This window comes from Rasamsonia emersonii (genome assembly GCF_000968595.1).
Source record: "Rasamsonia emersonii CBS 393.64 chromosome Unknown ctg1118621760224, whole genome shotgun sequence".
Taxonomy (NCBI): domain Eukaryota; kingdom Fungi; phylum Ascomycota; class Eurotiomycetes; order Eurotiales; family Trichocomaceae; genus Rasamsonia; species Rasamsonia emersonii.
Window position 1 is genome coordinate 51,436 of NW_013563140.1, and position 23,769 is coordinate 75,204.

General features: G+C 50.7%; 5 protein-coding genes across 5 annotated transcripts; 3 read left to right on the plus strand and 2 right to left on the minus strand.

Moving 5' to 3' along the window:
• Positions 1–138: 138 nt before the first annotated feature.
• T310_5035 (Uncharacterized protein) lies at positions 139–1,744 on the plus strand (the record flags this gene model as incomplete). Its single annotated transcript, XM_013472108.1, has 4 exons — positions 139–189; positions 244–323; positions 382–970; positions 1,031–1,744. 4 exons carry the CDS (start codon positions 139–141, stop codon positions 1,742–1,744), a joined length of 1,434 nt encoding a protein of 477 aa, XP_013327562.1.
• A 365-nt stretch (positions 1,745–2,109) lies between these two features.
• Positions 2,110–5,482, plus strand: T310_5036 (DNA mismatch repair protein (Pms1); the record flags this gene model as incomplete). The annotated part of the gene is made up of 4 exons (XM_013472109.1): positions 2,110–2,142; positions 2,225–2,321; positions 2,395–2,481; positions 2,562–5,482. 4 exons carry the CDS (start codon positions 2,110–2,112, stop codon positions 5,480–5,482), a joined length of 3,138 nt encoding a protein of 1,045 aa, XP_013327563.1.
• A 286-nt stretch (positions 5,483–5,768) lies between these two features.
• On the minus strand, positions 5,769–6,335 carry T310_5037 (uncharacterized protein; the record flags this gene model as incomplete). Its single annotated transcript, XM_013472110.1, has 1 exon — positions 5,769–6,335. One exon carries the CDS (start codon positions 6,333–6,335, stop codon positions 5,769–5,771), a length of 567 nt encoding a protein of 188 aa, XP_013327564.1.
• A 1,326-nt stretch (positions 6,336–7,661) lies between these two features.
• T310_5038 (Chitin synthase) lies at positions 7,662–13,160 on the minus strand (the record flags this gene model as incomplete). The annotated part of the gene is made up of 4 exons (XM_013472111.1): positions 7,662–7,759; positions 7,815–9,115; positions 9,186–12,821; positions 12,853–13,160. The coding sequence occupies 4 exons, from the start codon at positions 13,158–13,160 to the stop codon at positions 7,662–7,664; spliced, it is 5,343 nt and encodes a 1,780-aa protein (XP_013327565.1).
• Positions 13,161–15,998: 2,838 nt separating this feature from the next.
• Positions 15,999–23,240, plus strand: T310_5039 (Chitin synthase; the record flags this gene model as incomplete). Its single annotated transcript, XM_013472112.1, has 12 exons — positions 15,999–16,111; positions 16,175–16,363; positions 16,436–21,683; positions 22,012–22,042; positions 22,123–22,185; positions 22,314–22,404; positions 22,481–22,522; positions 22,640–22,696; positions 22,795–22,809; positions 22,917–22,942; positions 23,058–23,094; positions 23,204–23,240. The coding sequence occupies 12 exons, from the start codon at positions 15,999–16,001 to the stop codon at positions 23,238–23,240; spliced, it is 5,949 nt and encodes a 1,982-aa protein (XP_013327566.1).
• Positions 23,241–23,769: the final 529 nt, after the last annotated feature.

Below are 23,769 nucleotides of genomic sequence, written 5' to 3' on the forward strand. Positions count from 1 at the left end.
TCTCCAAGTCCCGCCTCCGCCTTGTCGCTGCCTGCTCCATTCCTGCCAACACCTCGTTGTGTTGCAACTCCTGCCAGAACTCAAGCTGCCGATTTCCTCCCAGTTCATATATTACGGCGCTCCATAGGGCTGGTCACGATGGGTGCCGCACTCTCCATTCCGTTCATGGCGCTGCCCAGCGCCAGCACCGTACGTCATGCTTCCATCCCAAGACTGCATCTTGAACACGGCTGACATGAGTAGCTTCTGTCCGTTGGGGCCTCCTGCTGCGGAGCGGCGACCTGCTCAGCAGTCTGCAGCGCCTGTGGAAAGTTTCAGAGCAGGTAGGTCTCGAGTGTCCTCGCGATTGATTCATCCCGGATGACGCTGACTCTGGGACAGTATGGCGACGCGAATCGCCTATGCTTTCATCCTGCTCATCAACTCCATGATCTCCTGGATGATGCTCACACCCTGGGCTCTCAAAAAGCTAGAGCATATGACCCTCGACTACATGACCATACGATGTGACGGCAAAGAGTGTTATGGCTGGGTAGCTGTCCATCGGATTAACTTTGGCCTTGGTCTCTTCCACCTCATCCTCGCCCTATTACTCCTCGGCGTGAGGACATCCAAAGATAGCAGGGCGGCCTTGCAGAATGGGTTCTGGGGTCCGAAGATCATTTTCTGGATCGGTTTCGTGGTCATGTCATTCTTCATCCCGGAGGGTTTCTTCTTAGTCTACGGCCACTACATTGCTTTCGTCTGCGCGATGCTGTTCCTCCTGCTCGGCCTTATCCTCCTCGTCGATCTTGCGCATTCCTGGGCGGAACTCTGCTTGGAGAAGATCGAGGACAGCGATTCGCGATTTTGGCGTGGATTGCTGATTGGTTCGACCCTGGGCATGTACATCGCCTCGATCGTCATGACCGTGCTGATGTACGTGTTCTTTGCGCAGAGTGGCTGCTCGATGAACCAAGCTGTGGTAACCGTAAGTACCAAAGAAAAGTTTGTCGAACGAAGCCCGGAGCTGACCTCTGAACTTCTGTAGATCAATCTTATTCTCTTCCTTATTGTTTCCGTCGTATCGATTCAGCCTACGGTGCAGGAGTACAACCCTCGAGCTGGGTTGGCGCAAGCCGCCATGGTCACAGTTTACTGCACGTATCTTACCCTGTCGGCCGTCTCCATGGAGCCCGATGATCGTCACTGCAACCCCCTCATTCGTGCTCAAGGCACGAGGACAGCCTCCATTGTTCTCGGTGCCATTGTCACGATGGCCACAATCGCTTATACGACCACACGTGCTGCTACCCAGGGCATTGCCCTAGGCTCGAAAGCTGGGCACAACTATTCCGCCCTGGGTACAGACGAGAACGAGCATGGGCTTGTGACTCAGCAGCCTTCAAGCCGCCGAGAGATGCGTGCCGAAGCTCTTCGTGCTGCTGTGGAGAGTGGCAGCTTGCCTGCCAGTGCGCTGGATGAGAGCGACGACGAAGATGACGCCTATGACTCGAAGGATGATGAACGCAACTCGACCCAGTATAACTACTCGCTCTTCCACGTCATTTTCTTCTTGGCAACCACTTGGGTCGCAACCCTTCTAACGCAGAATTTGGATCCTGAAACCCAAGGCGATTTTGCCCCGGTTGGCAGGACGTATTGGGCCAGCTGGGTGAAGATTATCAGCGCCTGGATCTGTTACGCTATTTATCTGTGGACCTTGATTGCTCCCGTGCTAATGCCTGATCGGTTCGACTTCTAATTTGTGTGCTTATGGATGGATGGTTCTTTTCACGGTCGTTTTATTACGTTGGTGTTCTGGTTCATTTTTATGTATAGTAACATGGCAGCGACTACGTCACGATAGCACTCTTTTCTTAGGGACAGGATAACAGGGAATAACAACATATCATGTGATTCATAAGCTTGGGGTCTCTTTATTGCTTTAAATGTAGCTTTAGATATACCTAGGTAACTGAAGTGTGGCGTTGAGTAAATTGCATGCATAGGTATCTTGCAGGCTGTCTGCGAAACAGGAATAAATAAGAGAGGAGCGTCGGGAACGCGAAAACCGCGTCAACCGTGCATCATCAAAGCAGCACTCCCATTTCACGGAATGGGATGAACATGGCCACAATCAAGCCCATTGAGGCACGCTCAGTAAGTTTCACTTTCTCATATTGTGAATTTTTTTGGGGGGTGGTATTTTTTTGCTTATCTGGTGCAATAAAACAAATGACAGGTCCACCAAATACAATCTGGTCAAGTCATTGTTGATCTCTGCTCTGTGGTCAAGGAGCTTGTCGAGAATAGTCTGGATGCTGGTGCTACGTCTATTGGTAAGGTGTGGCCTCTTCTTTTTGCCTTTCTTCCTCTGCTGCTGATCTGTACTGACTTGACTGCTATTTGCAGAGGTTCGGTTCAAGAATAACGGTCTGGACTCGATTGAGGTGCAGGATAATGGAAGCGGTATTGCACCAAGCGACTACGAGGGCGTCGGTAAGTCTGATTACGATTCTCTAGAGGTCCTTTTAAAGGAGCGACACGTTAACTTTTCGGTTGTTTTTGATGTTCTACAGCTCTCAAGCACTATACCTCGAAGCTCTCGACCTTTGACGATCTGTCGTCCTTGACCACCTTCGGGTTCCGTGGCGAGGCGCTCTCGTCGCTATGCGCCCTCTCCGACTTTCATATCGTCACCGCACAGGCGCACCAGGCGCCAAAGGCGAACAAGCTGGATTTTGAGGTTTCAGGGAAGCTGAAGCAGGTCCAGGTCGTCGCCGGTCAGAAAGGCACCACGGCATTTGTGAGAAACCTGTTCAGCAGGTTGCCCGTGCGGCGGCGGGAACTCGAAAAGAATATCAAACGGGAGTATGGCAAGGTGCTGAATCTGCTACACGCCTATGCTTGTATCAGCACTGGGGTGCGTTTCAGCGTCAAAAACACGGTCGGAAAGGCCAAGAATGTCGTGGTCTTCGCCACGAATGCGAACCAGACCACAAAGGAGAACATTGCGAATGTCTACGGCGCAAAGACCCTCCTGGCCTTGATTCCTCTTGACCTCGACCTGGAATTTGAACCCTCCGCAGAGGCCAAACGGGCGGGTCGAGAGCTGAATAAAATCCACGTTCGGGGACATATCTCGCGACCAGTGTTCGGAGAGGGAAGACAGACGCCCGATCGGCAGATGTTCTTCGTCAACTCGCGGCCTTGCGGTCTGCCTCAGATATCAAAGGCATTCAACGAGGTTTACAAGTCGTTTAACGTCTCGCAGTCGCCGTTTGTGTTTGCCGATTTCCAGATGGATACCAGTGCATACGATGTGAACGTATCTCCTGATAAGCGCACCATTCTGCTGCACGACTCGGGACCGCTTATAGAATCCCTGAAAGATGCCCTGAATAGGCTGTTTCAGGAGGCAGAGCAGACTGTGCCTCAGTCTCAGGTTGCAGCCACCAAACATCAGTCGGGGATCAAGCAACATCTACAGAAAGAGCTGCCTGAAGACGCGGTATCGGAGGAGCAGCCAGCGACACAAGCAACATCAGATATAGATCAGGATGATGCCGAGGGGAGCCTCCAGGCTGAATCCCGTCCTTCAATGGCTGATCTCCATGATAAACAGCTAGTAGGCCATGATAAGGGCAATGTTCCTTTGCCGTCTAGCGGTGGTGGAACTTTGGAACAAAGCACGAGCTTGGTTTCGGATACGGCTGCTCGTAGTGAAACAAAATCGAGTCAAGAAATGTCCATTACCATTGACGAACATACGAATGTCGATGATTCACAACAAGAAGATCCCTCATCTGCGAGAGCTGAGGCTAGCTCACAAGAGTCCGAAAAGGCGATACAATCAGCAACTGCTCCCACGCATGAGCAGCAAATTCCGACATTACGAGGAACTGCCCCCAGCGAGAAACCAAATGTAGTGCAGAATGCTTTTGATCGGATACGACCGAGGAGACCGCCAGCTGAGATTGCTACCATCACCATAGGTAACAAAACCGTCACTTCTGTGGTGGGCAGCGGTCCTTCCAAGAAAAGAGACCTCTCATCCACAGGATTTGCAGCTGGTGCACGGCAAACAAAACGTCGAATCCACACCCCGTCCCGACCGAACATATTCGGTCAGAGTCTCAAATCTTTCGCCGCGCCGGGGACGCAAACAACTGAGATTTCGGGTGGTGAGAGTGAGAAAGACATGGACGATGCTGAAGAGGATGCTGCCAGTGAAGTTTCTGAATCTCCACAAGCAGAACAACCAACGGAGGAACCTGAAGTCTCTTCGCATGAAGAAGAGGTATCTGCTAATCCGGAGGACGACGCACCGGATCGATTGGAGTCGGAGGCGGCTGGTGAGATAGCCGAGGGATCTGATGAGGAATATGTCGATGAGGCAGAGAAGAAGGCGCAGGAAGAGGCAAAGGTGCAGGAACTCATTCGAGAAGCTGAAGAAAAGGCTGAGGTGCCAGCTGAAAACCACGTCAATCGCGCCAAATATTTGACCAAAGGCCAACATGCCCGGCGTGATTCGACAGCCCATCTTGTGGGAAAGATCAACGGTTCGATCTCCAGAATCCAGACACAAATGGAGACGTTACGGAGAAACCTTCAGTCATATGCCCACAAAGTCGCTGCAGAGCAGGACAAAGAAGGCATATCGTCCCAACAACAATCCAGCGAGGAGCGGCTGTCATTGACCGTGTCCAAGGATGATTTTGCCAAGATGCGTATTGTTGGGCAGTTCAATCTGGGCTTCATCCTGGCAACACGGTTGGCCGAGGACGCTGCTGAGACAGCGTCATCTGCATCAGCGAAAGACGAACTTTTCATCATCGATCAACATGCCTCGGATGAAAAATACAATTTCGAGCGCCTCCAGGCCGAGACGGTGGTGCAGAACCAGCGTCTGGTGCGACCCAAGACACTCGACCTTACTGCGGTCGAGGAAGAAGTCATCATTGAGAATCGGGCTGCACTCGAGAAGAATGGCTTCGTTGTCGAGGTTGACGAGAGCGGCGACGAGCCCATCGGCCGGCGATGCAAGCTCGTCTCGCTGCCGCTCAGCAAGGAGGTCGTCTTTGATGTCCGTGATTTAGAAGAGCTGATCGTGCTGCTGGCCGACTCGCCGACGGCCACCACGACCACCGATCGAGATGGTAGTAGCATGTACATCCCGCGCCCGAGCAAGGTGCGGAAGATGTTTGCGATGCGAGCATGCCGGTCGAGCATCATGATCGGCAAGACCCTCACCGTCAAGCAGATGGAGAAGGTGGTTCGACACATGGGCACGATCGACAAGCCGTGGAATTGTCCCCACGGGCGGCCGACGATGCGACATCTGATGACGTTGGGGGAGTGGAACGAGTACGACGAGTATAGTCGGGATAACGTAGATGTCGGTGATGATCGTGATGTCTGGCAACGATTTTTTGACTGGCGGGCGGAGGAAGAAGAAGAGGAGGAAGAAGAAGACGAAGGATCAGAAAATCAAGACTAGCTAATCATTCGATGAACTGGGTCTGGGTATAGAAGTACTATAGAATAATAACCCAGCAAATTCATTCATGGATATATAACTGTCCCACATCAATAATTACAGATTCAGTGCAATGTGCAGAAATAGGAAATAATTCATCAGCATTAACATCGTCGTGGTCGTCATCGTCGTTGAAGAAATGAATATGTGACCAGCAGGAAATACCCAACCATCCCCTAATACCAGTTTCCCTCAACACAGTCTCTCCCAACCAAGAACAGAAGATGATTTTGATTTTGTCCCTCTCCTACCACCATCGACTCCACAAACTCCACCGCCGCTGCTGTTGCTGCTGTTGCTGTTTCTTCCCCGAGTCATCATCATCAACAACATTCGCTCCATTAGCTAGTTCATCCTCCCCTCTTCCTTCTCCTCCTTCACTATTACTGCCGTGACCATTATCACCATCATCACCATCATCATCACGCTTATCCTTGTTGTTATCTTTCTCCTCAACCAACCTCAACGTCTCCTCCACAACCAACAAATCCCTCTCAATCAGCTCCGCCCAATTCTGTACGTCGCCAATCTCCTTGAGCCCCTTGCGCGCCTGGTCCGCGATCTTGCTCCACTGGTCGTTCTGCCGCGCCAGCTCCGCCGTCGCCCGCTGCACCTCTGCCTCCTGTTTTGCCAGCGCGGCCGCGTTCTCGTGCAGGTTGGCGGCGCGCGCGCGGAGCTCGGCGTCGAGGTTGGCGCCGACGGAGTGTAGGGAGGCTGTGAAGGCCGCGCGGGCTTCGGCTGTGCGTTGCGAGTGGGAGGGGGATGGGGGTTGTTGTTGTTGTTGCGGTTGTTGTGGTTGTTGGGAAGAGGACATTGTCTCGTAGATCGATGATATGGATAAATAGATAGATAGATGGGTAGGTAGGTAGGTAGATAGTTATCAAGAATAAGTATGCAGAACGACAAGCAACAGTCGATGATTATGCTGTTGTTCGTTGTTTGGGTGTTTGTTTGGTTCTGTTGTCGTCAGATGATATCGTTATTTATTAGTCAATCTCATCGATCTCGATTGTGTGGTACACGATATATAGATACACACACGTACGTATGCTCTCGACGTTGATAGATAAAGCGGTAATAGCACAGCTATATGTAGCTAGAGACAACTATATCTCGTGATCGATCTGTATCGCATGGTGCGGGGAAATTGATGCATGTAATTTCTTATCGATTTCCCCCCTCTCTGTCAGTCTCGTCTCTTCTTCTTGCTCTTCTTTTTTTTTTTGAAGTAATAGTATCTATCCCTACTCGAAATTCTAGCTAGAATCGAGAAAGAATTGAGATAGTTAATTAACCAACGAACGAATGAATGATTTGATCATGGATGGTCATGGATTATGGTCACCCCACCTCACCCAGCTAACTGGCGTACTACCTACAGTCACGTGGTGAGGAAGTTGACTTGCTGCATGTTCATGATATTCTTCTGTGTAAGTCTGCAAGGGAGGATTACTCTGTAATCACCTTCTATTCTACTCTATTCAACAGAAGGCAAGTGGATAAATATTATCTAGAAGGGTAAGTAAGGCTATTTATTCCTAAGGCCCAGTAGTACCTGCGCTCCGCACAGCACACAGTGTGCCATTCCTTCTGGAATACTCCCTCTTCTTTACTATTATTTCTTATTGTACGTCCTAATTACCTGCAAGTTTATGAACAGTAATAATTGATCCTCAATTATACGTATGTATGTATTCTAACTGTACTGCATGCATGCATATGAAAAGATAAAAGCACAACTATCACAAGCAACCACATTTTCCTTGCCCGCTAAAATGAGAAAAATCCCATACACATGTGCAATTAGAGAGGAAAAAAGGAAAAGAGAAAACAATATGCATATTAACAACCACCTCATCCCGCTCAAAAATGAAAAATGAGGAAAGAAAAGGTAACCCACACCCATTAGCAAAAATTATCTGATGCGTACATATGTGCTGGTAAGGCGCCAGCAGCCCCATGATTAGGTAGATAGTATAAAGGGTAAGGAGCGCCGTTTTGCATCACACCACAGTACAGTTTTCGAAAGTAGAGGGCATGGACAGGGGGAAGGAACCGAGATTAGACATAAGATAAATCAGAAAGAAGGTGATCAAGTGAGGACAAATACGGTGAGAAATCGAATGGCAACTGCAACTCATCACATATTGGCGAGTTCCTGGTCGATTTGTCGGTCAAGGAATGCCCGTCTCTCGCCAACCAGTGCAGTCTGAAGCCGTTGCTCCACAAGAGCCCTCACTGAAGAAATGTCAGTATCAGCCAGTACTCGTGACAACTGGAGCAAACTACATACCTTGCTTCTTCGTGATGTTGTCGAGGTCGACTTCAGCCAGGCAGGTACGAATCGCCTCAATGATCGTATTGTCATCCGGTCCATTCCCAGGTCCTCCCCTGAAGTCAAGCGCAGTGCTCACAGGCCTGGAGTTATAACCACCCAAGGGACTGCGTGAGCTCTGCCGGCGAGCCCCTCCAAGCAGGTTCTCGGAGCTTTGCATCATCGGCATACTCAATCTGCTCGTATTAGCTGGGTTGTCTTGATAGTGGCTCAAGTTTCCCATAGACATGTGGCGTTGGTTGTGTCCACCAGGTTGCGGCTGATCGGTGTATCTAGTGAAGCTAGTAAATTGCGAGTTCCGGTTGCCAGGCACGTTACCGCCAAATGGAGCAGGCGACTGTGGTGGCATATATGGACCCGCACCTCGGCCTTGACCTGGGAAGCCGGTCAGGATAGTCGATGCCGGCTTGACGGAAGAATACATCGAATGCATGTCATCCATTTCCATCGCTGCATCGTCGGTATATGGAGCCTGATAATACTTCTCCTCGCCGAGATCTGCATTGCCGCGCCGGCCCGGGAGATTGTTGGCCAGAGCATAATCATCCCACCGTTGGAGAGGGATGCTTCTCGGATCGAAGCCTTCGTCCTCGACCGCCACCACGCGTTTGTCTCCCTTCTCACCAATGACGATACGGGTGTTACCCCAGGTAAAGTCGTCCTGTTTCCAGAAGGAGTAGAGCGGCAGGATAAAACTGTAAATTGGATAGGCGCAGATGTAAATAAGCATCCACCCGATGTGCTGCCATTGCCGCTTGATAATAAAGATGACCGCTTGCAAGCCGTAGACACCAGCAAGGATGACAATGGAGATCAGGGGGAACTGGCCTTTGTGGGTCGCAACGGTGTAGATCAGATAGCCCAAGTATACGCAAGTCGCTGGGAGAATGACCGTTCCCAAGAGATCAACCAAGACGACAAACCGCATACTGAAGCAACAGAAACCGCACAAGTCCTTCAGTGCAGCCAGCTCCACCAAGTTATGCACAGTAGAGTTGATCCAACGACGCCTCTGGGAGAGCAGAACACTCCATGTTTCAGGGGCGGCAGTGCTGGCGTAGGCGTCAGGAAGGAACTTGTAAGACATATTTGGGAAGTGCTTGGTCATCAGAGTGGTGAGATAACGGTCTTCTCCGAGAGACAACAGGTTCTTCTTGTGCAGCGTGTCAACGTCGATATCAGCGTATTCTTGAATAACCTTATCCGAGATGATCAAAGGGCGGCCTTTATCTGCGGTTCGAAGACGATACATGCAGAAACTAATACGGACCCAAAGTTAGTATTCCACATCGTCCAAGTTCAAATCGTCAACAATCTGAAGTAACTCACCATCCCGGAAGACAGGTGACACTGCCGAAGAGAGACTCGAACGCCTTGGCCAAGTGGTGGGAGATGTAGTACTCATAGACCTGGATCATGGTCCACCAACTCCGCTCTTCATTCTGGAGACTCGTTTCACCACAAATACCTGCAATCTTGGCGTCCGCTGCACAAGCGGCAACCAGACGGTTAAGGGAATCTTCCTTAACGCTGGTATCAGCGTCCACCATGAGCAGATACTCATACAATTCGGGGTCGACACCGATCACATTGTTGATTTGGTGAAACATCTCCAATTCGAGCGGCGACATCGGAGCGCGGTGGTGGACCCGGTTCAGGAAGTTGAGGAGAAGGATCTGAGAGTCGCGTTTGCCGCGGTTTCCAGGCTTCGATCTAGTCTGCTCAGACTCCTTGCCAACCTTCACGATAACAATGTATGGAACCACATTGCCCTCGTATTCATACAGGCCAGAATACACTTTGCCATAGTTGAGTTGGTCGCTCCCTTGCCCAACGGATTTGAACGGCAAGGCCGGAGGATCAATTTTCGGGTCCACTCCCAGAATATCGAGGACAATTTTTGGCGTTGGACGGTCATTACCACTGCCGACAATCATTCCATCGCAGATGACACAGATCAATTTCCGCTTGTTGTCGTACTGAAGGGCCGTAAGGGAGTCCAAGCCTTTGCGAAGCTGATCTTCGCCTTCGGTATAGGCAGGAACCTGGCAGATGACAAACTTGTCTTGTGGAGCAGGACGTCGTTTCGAGCCGAGTTGAAGCGCAGCCAGGAACTTGACAAGGATCACACAGCAGATAAGGATCGTGAAAGACAGCAAAATCCAGTTGTTTACTGTGCACCTCGGAGTGTCTCTAAAATCGACTTCGCCAACATAAAACGCGTTGTTGAGGCAGTTGAGTGCATTCTCAAACTGGACTGAGTCTTGCCATTTGTCTGTGATGTCACCACCCGGATAGTCTTGGAAGAGCTTTGTCACACCACTCGGAAGAAAATTGTACGTGGCGAGATTATTCTCCAGCTTCAGGGTGTAGAAATAATTGGTCAAATCATATACCTTATTATTGAGGATCACCCAGTATCTCTGGTTGTTGTTTGCCTGCTGTTGAATGGTCTCCTTTGACCATACCAAAGAACCCTTGTAGTATTGTTTGATTTTTGGCCGAAATACCTTGTCATACCAGGTGATTTGGTGCAACGCCGTATCTGGATTCGGCTGAAGAATGGGGCCGGAAGTGTGAACCGCGTCAGGGTACTGAATGGCGGCCGTATTATTGTTCTGCAGGGAAATAGACTCGTCCGTCACGAAAGGCGGGCAGGCCTGAGTAAGGGGAGGAGGAAAGTAGGCATCAAGAATCTGACCCGCAAAGGGCTGCATGTTCGAGGCTGAGGTTTGAATAGCCGTATCACTATGCTGAAGTCTCCAAAATGTGCTGATATCGTAGACGACGCCGTGAATACTGACATAGAAGTCATTGTCACCTGTATGATAGCTGACTTCTTTCGCGTTCCAGACCTTGTCTTTGTTGGGACAAAGGAGATTGCCAAATTCGACAATGTAAAAGATGACGATGGCGTTGAAAAGAAGGATAAGGAACATGAGAGTCACCTTCTCTCGCCAGGCCATCCGCACATCAGGACGTTTCATTCGACCAACATAGCGCAGAAGGAAGGATGGGATCCACCAGGTCATTGCCCAGACGAAAGCGACCCAAACACGCCGGCCAGTGCTGATATTCTTTTTCTCGATATGTTTGGGATCGCCATACTCGGCATCCAGTTCGCCAGTGTACCGACCAATGTCGCCATCGTACTCATCATCCTTTCGATCATCTCCCTTGGGACCAAGTCCGTAGTCACCCCTAGTAGAGCGAGGCACAGTCGGAGCGATCGAACGAGCACCTCCCGCAGCGTTGTTCACCAGATTATCACGGCTTCCGAGCAGGCTCGCGGATTCCCCGCCCTGGGGAAAGAAGCCAGATCCGTTTGGATTGGGGGGAGCTGAGGAATAGCCACTTTCAAAAGGATTAGCTCCCATCATGAAAGGATTCTCATCTGGCTTCATATCAAGCATCGTCTCCGCTTCCCACCAGGCGTTTTCTCTCATCCATATCCTCTCATGGCCTACTACTACGTCACCGTTACTCCAGCCTCGCTCAAGAATCCAATTCTCGACCCCGTCTTTGCCTTCCTTGCATCCGAGGCGAGCATATCGAGTGACGAACTCATCCACATCGAAGTCGGCGGTGTAATCGAGGTGCTTGTGACGACGGTTGGCCCACTCTGGCAACCTCCAGTCCCGCAATTGACGGGATACGGCACCAGCGGACCAAGCGGACGTCGGGGATGGCAGATTGGCCAGGCTTTCGGGAGAATCATCAGTGGGGTGAAGAGCGAGGTGATACCAAACCCTGCTGCTGCCAAGGGTCGCAGCAAGATCAAACCGGCCTCTCCTGCCTACAGTGATACCCTCGTTCTCGTCAGGGAATAGGACATCCCGGAGGAAACCTCCCATCTCGACCTCGACCCCGACCTTTTCCAAAACACCCTGTCTCCTGTCATTGGCGTGCTCCCGTTCACGGGCGGCAGCTCCACCGGAGATACCCAAATCAGCTTCCACCTCAGCTACCGCACTCTTCATTTCATTAATGACTGAATGACCGGGTGCCACGATTTCAAGTCCATCCTCTTTCATTTCCGCATTGATACCCAGAGTGTCATCGAAAACACCCCGAAGGGCGACGGCTTTACCCAGAGGGGGGCTTGGAATATCAATGATCGTTAGGCTCACAGTATCCCCAGTATCCTCGCCATTCCAATGGCCATGATTACCACCGTCGCTGGATCCATTCTCCTGGGCGTTTCGAAGTTCATTGGCTATTGCCTCGTTGGCCTTTTGGATCACCCAGTCCACCACTGCTTCGTAAATTCCCGAGAGTAGAATCTGACGCTCGTCGGTGGTGCATTTGTGGAGAAGAATCTCAGGATCGATGCCGAGAAGCTCAGCTGCTTCCTCACAGACCTCTTCCAGTTCCTCTTGGTCGACTAGGAAGCCCACCGTATTCCCGAGTTTCAGAAGGCCCGCTAGAACCGAGATCAACCCTCTGTGTGACGCTCCTTTGATGCCAATTGCTTTGAGAGCGGAGCGGAAATCCTCGGCAGAAGCAGCGTCGTCGGCCGTTGGCAAGTACGACGGGGGCGTATATGTACCCGATTTGTTGAGCAGTGCATATGCCGATGGATCCTTGAGGCTGAGATACTCTCTCTCCGCTTGACTAGAGGAAGAGTTGAGCAAGTAGTAGAGGACGTCAAAGGCACGGAAGCCGGCTTCAGCGGGAATATCCAGCAGGCCTCTGCTGACGTTGATACCCGAAGTCGACAACGAAATGGTAAGGCCAGTTACGGTACCGCCCAGAGTAAATGTGTAGGAGACGGCAAGAGATGAGTAGAGAGAATACGAAGGGTTGAATGGCGTTACCGCCGACACAAAGGGACGAATGGCGGTGAGAGCCGTATAGACTATTTCAGGAGTCGACAGAGGTATGACGGAGAGGAAAGGAGTGAGGAGTGACGGTGTTGAACGATGAAGAGAGCTGTCACCAGAGTTAGCAACCTCTATCACCGAGCTCTAACAGGGTCAGGAGTGAGTATGCCAACCATAAAACAATGCAGCCGTCTTCGGCTCTTCTTCTTGCATGTTCCCATGCTCGTCGAGCCAACTCACTGTCAACGGTTCCTCCACCATTGCCATTCGCGCCCTGGTTGGTAGCTGTAACCCATGTATTCACGACCAGACTTGTTCCAGACTCGAGCTGATAAGGCTGGCCCGAGGAATAGGACGAGTGGAGGGCATTGAGGAGAGTCGTTGTCGACACCTGGGCCGCCGAACGGGAACTGGCGCCCCCGGAAGCCGGGACAGCAGAAGCACTCGAATAAACAGAGAAGCGATTCGACATTGCAGCCATGGTGCGAAGTGCTGTAGTCCCGCAGAACGGGAATTGCGAGAGGTTGTTGACGGGTCTCTATGAGAACATCGGCTGTCTGGCTGCGAACAGTCTGAGATATCTGGACGAGAAGGGGGCGGTGGTCGACGGACGGCTGCACAGTTCCTGTTTGTCACCCAGAGCTAGAAATGAACAGGGACCGTGGTGTCGCGTTAATGACCTCCGAAGAAGGATGATTCAGAGCGTGGAATGAGAGGCGAGACGGACGGGTCGTCACGACAACGCAGAGGAATCCGGGACTCTAGAAGCGAACGACAGGCGAAACTCGCCCTGAAACGAACGTGGCCGGCAATTCTGCGAAACAAAAACGAGTCACCGGCTGGAAGAGAGGTCTTAGGCGACGGACTGCAAGAGAAGGGAGCAACCTCAGCGTGGAGGAGGAGAAAGAAGAGAATGGAAGGGCTTGTTTTGGCTGAACCCCGTACGGAGGGCGGTACCTGGGCATGGGGTCGGGTATTACCGTTACGCGGTATTGAGAGCCGGTAAGATTACTCCGCGAGACAGGCCTGGCGGTTACTCCGTACGGATAAAAAATCAGGCAGGCGGCGCACCTTCGGAGTTTGGCAGGACAGCAGCAGTCTGCGCCGGGGATCAATGGACAGCTCGCCTGCAGCCGGCATGAGTCCAGCCAGACAATCAGCCACTGATCGCCTCTTAGCGCCCCGGTGTCAAATAAATCTGGAACACGAATGATGCAACCTCGAGAAGCGATGCAACAGCCTCAATCGGGCCACCCCCTCTCCGGGCTCATACGGACACCAGGCAATGCCATCTCCCTAGGCATCTCGTTGCGAGGGCTTGTCTTCTACGATGCGCGTTCGAACACACTGCTATTAAGCACCGAACTCGCTACTATTTGCAAATAGTAGCAAAGGATAACTTACAGCAGTGTTTGCCGGGCCATCATTGGCGCTGTGGCAAGAGCGGGACCAGGCATTCCGGGGGAATCTATCCATGGATGAGGCTTCACATTGACCCGGTACGGACGGCGTTACGTGTAATAGGAAGACGACCACTTTACCTCTAGTGCTATATTTAGGGCCAGCCGCTAATCCCAGACCAGATAGCGCCGTCGATTAACTCTCAACCCATGGCTGGACCATGCCTGTCCCCTCTCCACCGCCGTGAATCTCGATGCTTCTAGGGAGTGCGAGACCACCTGCAGACTGCAGTGACCTGGTAGCCTTGCCGGGTCTAGTTCGTTCTCTTGTCCCATGCCCAGCAACCTGTTCAAGCCGGCCTGAATCACGTCTTGGGAAAAGCCCAGCAGCTCTCGGGACTGTTTCGTATCTGGTTTCTGTACAGAGCACAAATGGAGTCATCAGCAGGCTGGAGATAGGCGTTCTAAGCTCTTTCATCACCCCTCTTTTCGGTGCCGGATGGGCTCCACAATGGCCCTTGTCTGACAGATAATAGCAGCCGTCATCATTGCATTTCGCCTCTTTTACCTGGACAGTTACTCCACCTCCACAGACGAGCAGGCTGCTTTGCATCATCGGAGGCCACTGTGCCAACCACAGAAGCATGATATGCGATTACTAAGAATGCTCCGTACTGAGTATGGATATGAGATATGGCGATCTTCGGTAGTCTGCACTCTGCGCTCTGTACAGCGTTAATGGCTCTGGAAATACCTAACTAAGCAGTCCATTTCCTTTTCTAATTGCTTTGCCTTGTGATAGAAATCGTAATGCTGGATAATGGCCAGTGAGAGGGGCCCGTAGGATTCTCGCGATACCCCTGATTTGATATTTATAATCCGGAATATCCCCCAAGCCTGCGCCTACGCATCGCCACTTGCTCTACCTTGTCTACCTTGTGATGCAGTACAGAAGTTATGTAGACAGTAGAGGTCTATCAAGACAATCGATTATTCTTTTTTTAACCTCTTTTGTCTCAGTCAGATGTTCTGGATGGTGTGCGCAGGCATTGGACGGGTCTCACAGCCAGCAGCGGACGACCGCACACTGCAGAGCTCGCCGCCAATCAGTCTGCGCTACGCAGCCCTCTGCCCGGCATCCACCAGCATGTCCTTGGGCCATCCATGGATCCATCAGGGCAGACGCTAGACTCCATGGAGCCGGGATGAGACACCTCAGGTGGACAAATGGGTCGAACAATTCCTAAGAATAACCCACACAAGCCTCGCGGAAGAAGGGCGCCGGGGCAGCGTTAGCGTAATTTATTTTCAGGAGTTTACAATACCTGACGCCGTTCCGATACCGTAACGTTCTGCGTCCCCAGGCTCCCAGCTGTGTTTGTCGTTGATCGTGATCACAGCCAGATCTTGCCTCGACGTCGACAACAATCCACCCTGCATTCCGAACTTTCACCCGAGATACGCTCTCTACATTCCCCAAATCCTTTACGCCTCAACTCGCGTCCTCCTCTCCTCCCCTGTTGTCACGCCATCCTATCTATCACTCTCGTTTCCTGACGACGGGGCTCTCCCGTCACGCTCGTTCGGTGCTGTGTGTCTTTCTCAACAGGCCGATTCGTTTCTCCTGTCACTCGCTCGCCCATCTCAGACCATGCTTTTGCCATCATCGGGCGGCTTCTAGACAGCCTCGACGACACCGGAACTGTACACCAGACTCTGCCCGGTACTGGCAACCACACTCGTTGTACCCAGAAGTCGAACCTCGATTGCTTTGTCACAAATTATCTGCTCGCCCAAACCACTCCAAGGGAACATTGAAGCCGACCTGGGACGTCGATTATCGGAGGACCTTGTGTTGAGCAAACAACTGCGATAAAGAATCGTTGGCCTCCGTGTCAACGTTGAGAGACGCCGCCAACATGGCTCTCCACTCTATGTCGGGAAGCACGCCTTCCCATGCGCAGTCGTCGCTGCCGTCGCTACCCTCACATCTCCAGTCAGATACGCATTTGACGGCTCATCTGGCTAGCAGGTACGTTGTTCACCTTGTCTTCCTTTCTTAGCGAGACATCTCTAACGTTCCTCTTCGCTACAGATTCCATGTGTCCCTGCCGACCGCTCGTCTCTCCTCGCAGGCTTTAATATGCATCAACACCTACACGACGTCCACCAAGGGCCCAGATGGTGGGAAGGAGGGCAGCGCCATGGCCGAGGCGGAGGACTTGGCCAAACGCGCCTTCACTCGTCTGGGTGCCAGGGGGGAAAACCAGGCCATAGTGTTTCTGTAAGTGGGCGCTCAAAGCGCGGTTTCCTTAAGGCTGTCCTGTTCATGATTGACTGATATTTTGCACCATAGAGGAGAAAGCGGTTCAGGAAAGACGACAATACGGTCGCACCTGCTATCATCGTTCCTCTCGTTTTCCTCGACGCCTCTGTCAACGAAACTGTCATATGCAGCTTTTGTGTTCGACACACTGACGACGACCAAGTCCGTCACGACGCCTACTGCGTCAAAGGCCGGTCTATTCTTCGAACTGCAGTATGATGCTTCCTCATCGGTCAACCCGACCTTGATCGGAGGCAAAATCCTTGATCACCGCTTGGAAAGGAGTCGAATAACGTCAGTGCCAACGGGCGAACGGAGTTTTCATGTTTTGTACTACCTTCTTGCGGGCACCAGTGCAGCTGAAAAGGCTCACCTGGGCTTCGAGTCCAACACTGGCGGCGCTTCCTCGAGTCATAAGCGATGGCGGTACCTGGGCCACCCAACTCAGATGAAAGTGGGTATCAACGATGCAGAGGGTTTCCAGCACTTCAAGACGGCGTTGAGGAAGCTGGAGTTCCCTCGGAGCGAGATAGCAGAGATTTGCCAGATTCTGGCGAGCATCTTGCACATTGGCCAGCTCGACTTCGTTACAGGCCAGGCCACGACAACGACGGGACAAGAGAGTGGTGGTTACTCTCATGAAGGAGGCGAGACCGTGACAATGGTGAAGAACAAGGATGTTTTGGCGATTGTGGCTGCATTCTTGGGACTAAGTACCGAAGAGCTCGAAGTTAGTCTCCGGTACAAGAGCAAGACAATTCACCGTGAGCGTGTGACGGTCATGCTTGATCCTAAGGGAGCTCGTCAGAACGCCGATGAACTTGCGCGGACGTTGTACTCCCTCTTGGTGGCATACGTGATTGAAAGTATCAACCAGAGAATCTGTGCCGCGGAGGATAGCATTGCGAATACAATCTCCATCATTGATTTCCCCGGCTTCGCACAGACCTCTCCTACTGGGTCAACGCTGGACCAGCTCCTCAACAATGCTGCTACGGAATCGCTGTATAACTACTGTTTGCAAAGCTTTTTCACCAGCAAGGCCGATTTGTTGGAGAGCGAGGAAGTCAGCGTGCCTGCGACAAGTTACTTCGATAACTCGGACGCCGTTCGTGGTCTTCTCAAGCAGAGCAATGGACTTTTGGCGATCCTGGATGACCAGACCAGACGAGGAAGATCAGATCACCAGTTTCTCGAGAGCTTGAAGAAGAGATTCGAGAACAAGAACCCTGCGATTGTCGTGGGGGACACCAAGACGGTGATGCCAGGGAGCAATTTCTCTAGCCCCAGTGCCAGGGCCAGTTTCACCGTGAAACATTTTGCCGGAGAGGTGGAATATCCGGTTAACGGTCTCATTGAAGAGAATGGAGAGACGATTTCGGGAGATCTCATGAACCTGATCAACTCGACGAGAAGTGATTTCGTACGTGAGCTCTTCGGGCAGAAGGCACTGCAGAAAGTTACACATCCCAAAGAGAAGACTGCCATCATGCAGGCTCAAGTGAGCTCCAAACCACAACGCATGCCGAGCATGGCCAGACGCAAGATCGGCCCTCCTTCCAGGTTCGCTTCGAACGGCGCCCGCTCCGATAATGAAGAGGTGGAAGATTTCGACAGCCAAGGAGACAGCGTCAAGCAAGGTGCTTCTGGAAGGCGGAAGAGTACCAACCTCCTGGGTCCAGAACAAGGCGCAGCCGGTCAATTCCTCTCGTCGCTGGATATTATTAACAAATGCCTGACTTCGACCAATCTCAATCCGTACTTTGTCATTTGCCTGAAACCGAATGACCGGCGTATCGCCAATCAGTTCGACAGCAAATGCGTTCGAATGCAGGTCCAGACGTTTGGCATTGCGGAAATCAGTCAACGACTGCGCAATGCAGACTTCAGTGTGTTCCTTCCTTTCGCCGAATTCCTGGGCCTTGCGGAAGCCGAGAACATCGTCGTCGGGAGCGACCGAGAGAAAGCAGAGCTGGTCTTGGATGAGAAGAAGTGGCCCAGCAACGAGGCCCGAGTCGGCAGCACCGGTGTCTTCCTCAGTGAAAGATGCTGGGCTGATCTTGCTAAACTTGGAGAGCGTGTGCTGCCTGTCTACACATCAGATACAATGGACGAAGGGGGAGACGGGTTGCTTCAGCCACACGGCGCTTACTCGGACTCTAAGGTCCGGCTGCTCAACTCGGTCGACAACTCCCCCACTGGTGCCTACATCTACGGGGACGAAACAAAGCAGGCCTACTTCGGCAGTCGTGATATCGATGGCCGCTCTGATGCCGGTGCCTCTGCCTTCAACTCTGGTGACATGTTCAAAAACCTCGAGACCAGAGAGCAGATGGCTGAAAAGGGTAATGAGCGACAAATGGAAGAAGTCGACAGCGTTCCTGTCTCAGGCAGCCGCAAACGGTGGTTGGCCATTGTTTACATGCTAACCTTCTGGCTTCCGGACTTCGCCATCAAGTTCTTTGGAAGGATGAACAGAAAAGACATGCGGGTGGCCTGGCGCGAGAAACTTGCTATCAATATGATCATCTGGCTCAGCTGTGGGATCGCAATCTTCTTTGTTGTCGCCTTTCCCGGCTTGATCTGCCCCAGACAATACGTTTATTCGGCGGCGGAATTAGCGTCGAACAATGGTAAAAATGGTCATCCTTCGTACGTGGCGATTCGGGGCGTTGTCTTCGATCTGGGATCTTTTATACCTCAACATTATCCCAAGGGGCTCATCCCCGAGAAGCAGCTGGAGCAGTATGCAGGGACCGATATCACTGGCCTCTTCCCAGTGCAAGTGTCAGCGCTCTGTCAAGGCACCACGGGCGAGGTGGACCCAACGGTGCAGTTTGACTATTCGCCAACCAACGTCTCGGGGTCCGCCACTGTCCTCAGCAGCACAGCGGCCAACTCGGTATATCACGACTTCCGGTACTTCACAAATGATTCCCGGCCGGATTGGTTCGCTGAGCAGATGCAAATGTTGAGGGCCTCTTACTTCAAGGGGTACATGGCCTACAGTCCCCAATATCTGACCACGCTGGCGAATAAACAGATGTCCATTGCAAGCATCAATGGCAACGTATATGACTTTACAAGCTACATCGCCGGCGGACGGAGGACTGTCGCCCCAATCGGGAAGAAAGTGCCACCGGGTGTGAACACTGACTTCATGGATCCCAACGTCGTGGAACTCTTCGCCCAGAAGTCTGGTCAAGATGTGACAAAATACTGGAACAATCTGAAACTTGACCCAGGACTGCGACAGCGAATGGAGCTTTGCATGAATAATTTGTTCTTCGTTGGCAAAGTTGACACACGAGACTCCGCCCAATGCCAGTTTGCACGATACTTCATTCTTGCGATCTCGGTCATGCTGTGCCTGGTCATTACGTTCAAGTTCTTGGCTGCCTTGCAATTTGGTAGGAAGAATCTTCCTGAGAATCTGGACAAGTTCATCATCTGCCAGGTCCCGGCGTACACGGAAGATGAAGAGTCCCTTCGCCGGGCCATTGACTCCATGGCTCGAATGAAATATGATGATAAACGCAAGCTCCTTGTTGTCATTTGCGATGGTATGATCATCGGTCAGGGCAACGACCGCCCTACACCCAGGATTGTCTTGGACATCTTGGGCGTTCCTGAGACTGTTGACCCGGAGCCCTTAAGCTTCGAGAGTCTCGGCGAGGGTATGAGGCAGCACAACATGGGCAAAGTCTACTCGGGTCTCTATGAGGTGCAAGGTCACATCGTTCCCTTCCTGGTCGTGGTCAAGGTTGGAAAGCCGTCTGAGGTTTCTCGTCCCGGAAATCGGGGTAAGCGAGACTCACAGATGATCTTGATGCGTTTCCTCAACCGCATCCATTACAACCTGCCCATGAGCCCCATGGAGCTTGAGATGCATCACCAGATCCGGAACATCATCGGTGTCAACCCGACATTCTACGAGTTCATTCTGCAGGTGGATGCCGATACGGTTGTTGCCCCGGATGCTGCGACCCGCATGGTGTCTGCAATGGTCGATGATACGCGCATCATTGGCGTCTGTGGAGAGACTGCCTTGAGTAACGCCAAGTCATCTATAATAACGATGATCCAAGTCTACGAATACTACATCTCTCACAACCTGACAAAGGCGTTCGAAAGTCTCTTCGGCTCGGTGACGTGTTTGCCTGGATGCTTCAGTATGTACCGAATCCGCTCAGTCGAGACCGGGAAACCGCTGTTCGTAAGCAAGGAGGTCGTCGACGCGTATGCGGAGATCCGTGTGGACACGCTGCACATGAAGAACCTCCTTCACCTGGGTGAAGATCGGTATCTGACGACACTCTTACTGAAGCACCACCCATCTTTCAAGACCAAGTACCTGTTCCGGGCTCATGCGTGGACAATCGCACCGGAGAGCTGGGCCGTCTTCTTGTCACAACGTCGGCGATGGATCAACTCGACGGTTCACAACCTGATTGAACTGATTCCACTGCAACAGCTCTGTGGTTTCTGCTGCTTCAGCATGCGGTTCATCGTTTTCATCGATCTCATGAGCACGATTATTCAACCCGTGACAGTCGCGTATATTGCCTATCTTATTGCATGGCTCGTCATCGATACCTCTGTTATTCCTTTCACCGCCTTCGTTCTTCTTGGGGCGATCTACGGTCTCCAGGCCATCATCTTCGTCCTTCGTCGCAAGTGGGAGATGATTGGGTGGATGATCATCTACCTCCTTGCCATGCCTATCTTCTCGCTGGCTCTCCCTCTTCATGCATTCTGGCATATGGACGACTTTACATGGGGTAACACTCGTATCGTCACCGGTGAGAAGGGACGCAAGGTGATCATCTCTGATGAAGGCAAGTTTGACCCGTCGTCCATCCCGAAGAAGAAGTGGGAGGAGTACCAGGCGGAGCTTTGGGAGGCTCAGACGCAGCGAGACGACCGTTCGGAGGCCTCTGGATATTCCTACGCAACCAAATCCTACCACCCAGGGGGATCGGAGTACGGATTCCCAGCGACTCGTCCGGCTTCCCAGCTCGACTTGCCTCGCTTCGGGTCTCGTATGTCGCTGGCTCCGTCGGAGATGACTGGTCGTCCGATGGATATGGAGATGAGCGACATGGCGGGTCTGCCGAGCGACGATGCGATTCTGGCGGAGATTCGCGACATACTTCGAACGGCAGATCTGATGACAATAACCAAGAAGGCCGTCAAGGCGGAGCTGGAGAGGAGATTTGGAGTCAATCTGGACGCGAAGAGAGCATACATCAATTCAGGTGGGTTTCCGTTTAATTCTGTAAGCAGTATTTTTGAAGACTGTACTGACTTGGGGTTGCAGCCACCGAAGCGATTCTGTCGGGCCAGTTGTGAAGTGTTTCGTCTTTTTTCCATTCTAGACATATGTTTGTAATGTCGGCTGTGTCAATATTGCATGATTCTGGTGGTGCTGAAGTCTCCAGAAACTTACATATTTTCTGTAATCGCGGGAGCGTGATTAAAGCAGGGTACGGCATGTCAACATACTAATCCACTTGTGCTATACTTCCGGTTTTTCACTGTCCCAGCTAATCTGTGTATGCACCTTTTTCTAATCTTGCAGCCTTGCTATTGATGTTTCTCTCCAGGAAGATGGATGGATGGATGGTACAGTACTATGTGAGTGTTTTGTTTGGGAAATTTCTTTTCTGCGCTTGAAAAAAAATAAAAGAGTATATTCTTTCCTGTATTCTCTATAGCGGAATTAGGTAATAAATTAGTCTATTATTTATTACTATTGATTGTGTCATGTCGGCGACCAGGTCAGTAAATCATCAAATCAGTCAATCAGCAGAGAAATGGCGATTTATTTACTCATTTACATTGCGAGAAAAAAAAGAAAAGCCCCTATACACAAATAGTTTCTGAGGAATTATTTATTTTATTTTAGTAAGTCTGTCTCAATTAGGTAGGTACCTGGTCATCATCAATCGATTCATTCCGATAAATAATAATAAGACTTCTGTCGAAGTTAAAGTTAAGTATGTATGATAAAATCATCCCCAAACTGTAGTTAGGTTGGTAGTTAGGTGGATAGGTAGTTGTTTGGATGTATAGTACCAACGCTACCTCTAATCGTATTCTAATATCAAATGTGCAGTAAGTAATACAGGGAACAAAATAAACAGTATTTCATTTTTTTTTCTTAAAAAATGAAAGCAGACAGATAGGTAGAATGAATGAATGAATGAGATCTTAGCTAGCTAGCGCCAGCAGGGCCTTCTGTCTGTCTGTCTGTCTGGCGTCTGGCCCGGCAAAGCAGCAGACAGAGAAGTATGTACATACTTACTGTACATACCATCTCGTAGGACCATAAGAGGAGGTATTTTTATCCATATATTTTTTACTCCGTATATCTAAAGTAAATAAAGTAAAAAGAAAGTTAAGTAAGTTAAGTAAGCAAGTAGGTAGGTAGGTATATGCAGAGTACATACATCTAACTAACTAAACATGGGGGAAAAAAATTCCCCCCCCCCTTCCTTTTACTGAGCAGTAACTACCTACCTACCTGCTATGTATGTATGTATGTATGTATGTATGTACATACTCCGTAGACACCTACCGAGGTACCCAAGATATAATAATAATAAGATAAGATAGATAGACACATGTCAGTTATACTTAATTAATTAAGCGGGACACCTAGACGGTAATATTAGTTGGTATCAATGGTATGCGAACTGCGTACTAGGTACGGAGTACTACATGCTCAAACTCGACTCGACTCGACTCGACTACCCAAAAACAAAAACAAAAAAATATAAATATAATAAATAATAGTACATATAGACAAAAAAGAAAACAGACAAAAAAATAAGTTTAAATAAATACCTTCTACGGACGTGCTCGACACAGATAGATAGAACAGGTGAGAGAGAAAGACTACGTGGGTAGCAACTCACTCACTCACTCACCCACTCACTCACTCAGGCACAGACTTATTCAGACTCAGACAGACTCAGGCCTTACGTATTACTTGTTTACTTGCTACACGTACTACACAACTACACGCAGAGCGCGAAGCGGAGTGGAGAAGAGTGGAATACCAGAATAATAAAATAATAATCAAATAGAAGTGAAATAAAAATAAAATAAAATAGAACAGAATAGAATATAATAAATATAGAATAAAAATTCTCTCGTGACCACACCCAGCCAAGCTTTGTATTTTTTTCTCCTCTATCATGTGGCTTCTGGTCTAACTTCTCTCTCTCTTTCTCTTTTTGTCATTGTCGTTTTTGTTTTTCTTGGTCGTATCTGCCTCTGATTCTGCTCTCCTGGCTGAATCCAGCAGGTAGGTAGGTAGGTAGATAGGTAGGTAGGTCATGAGCTTTCAGTTTCGTCAT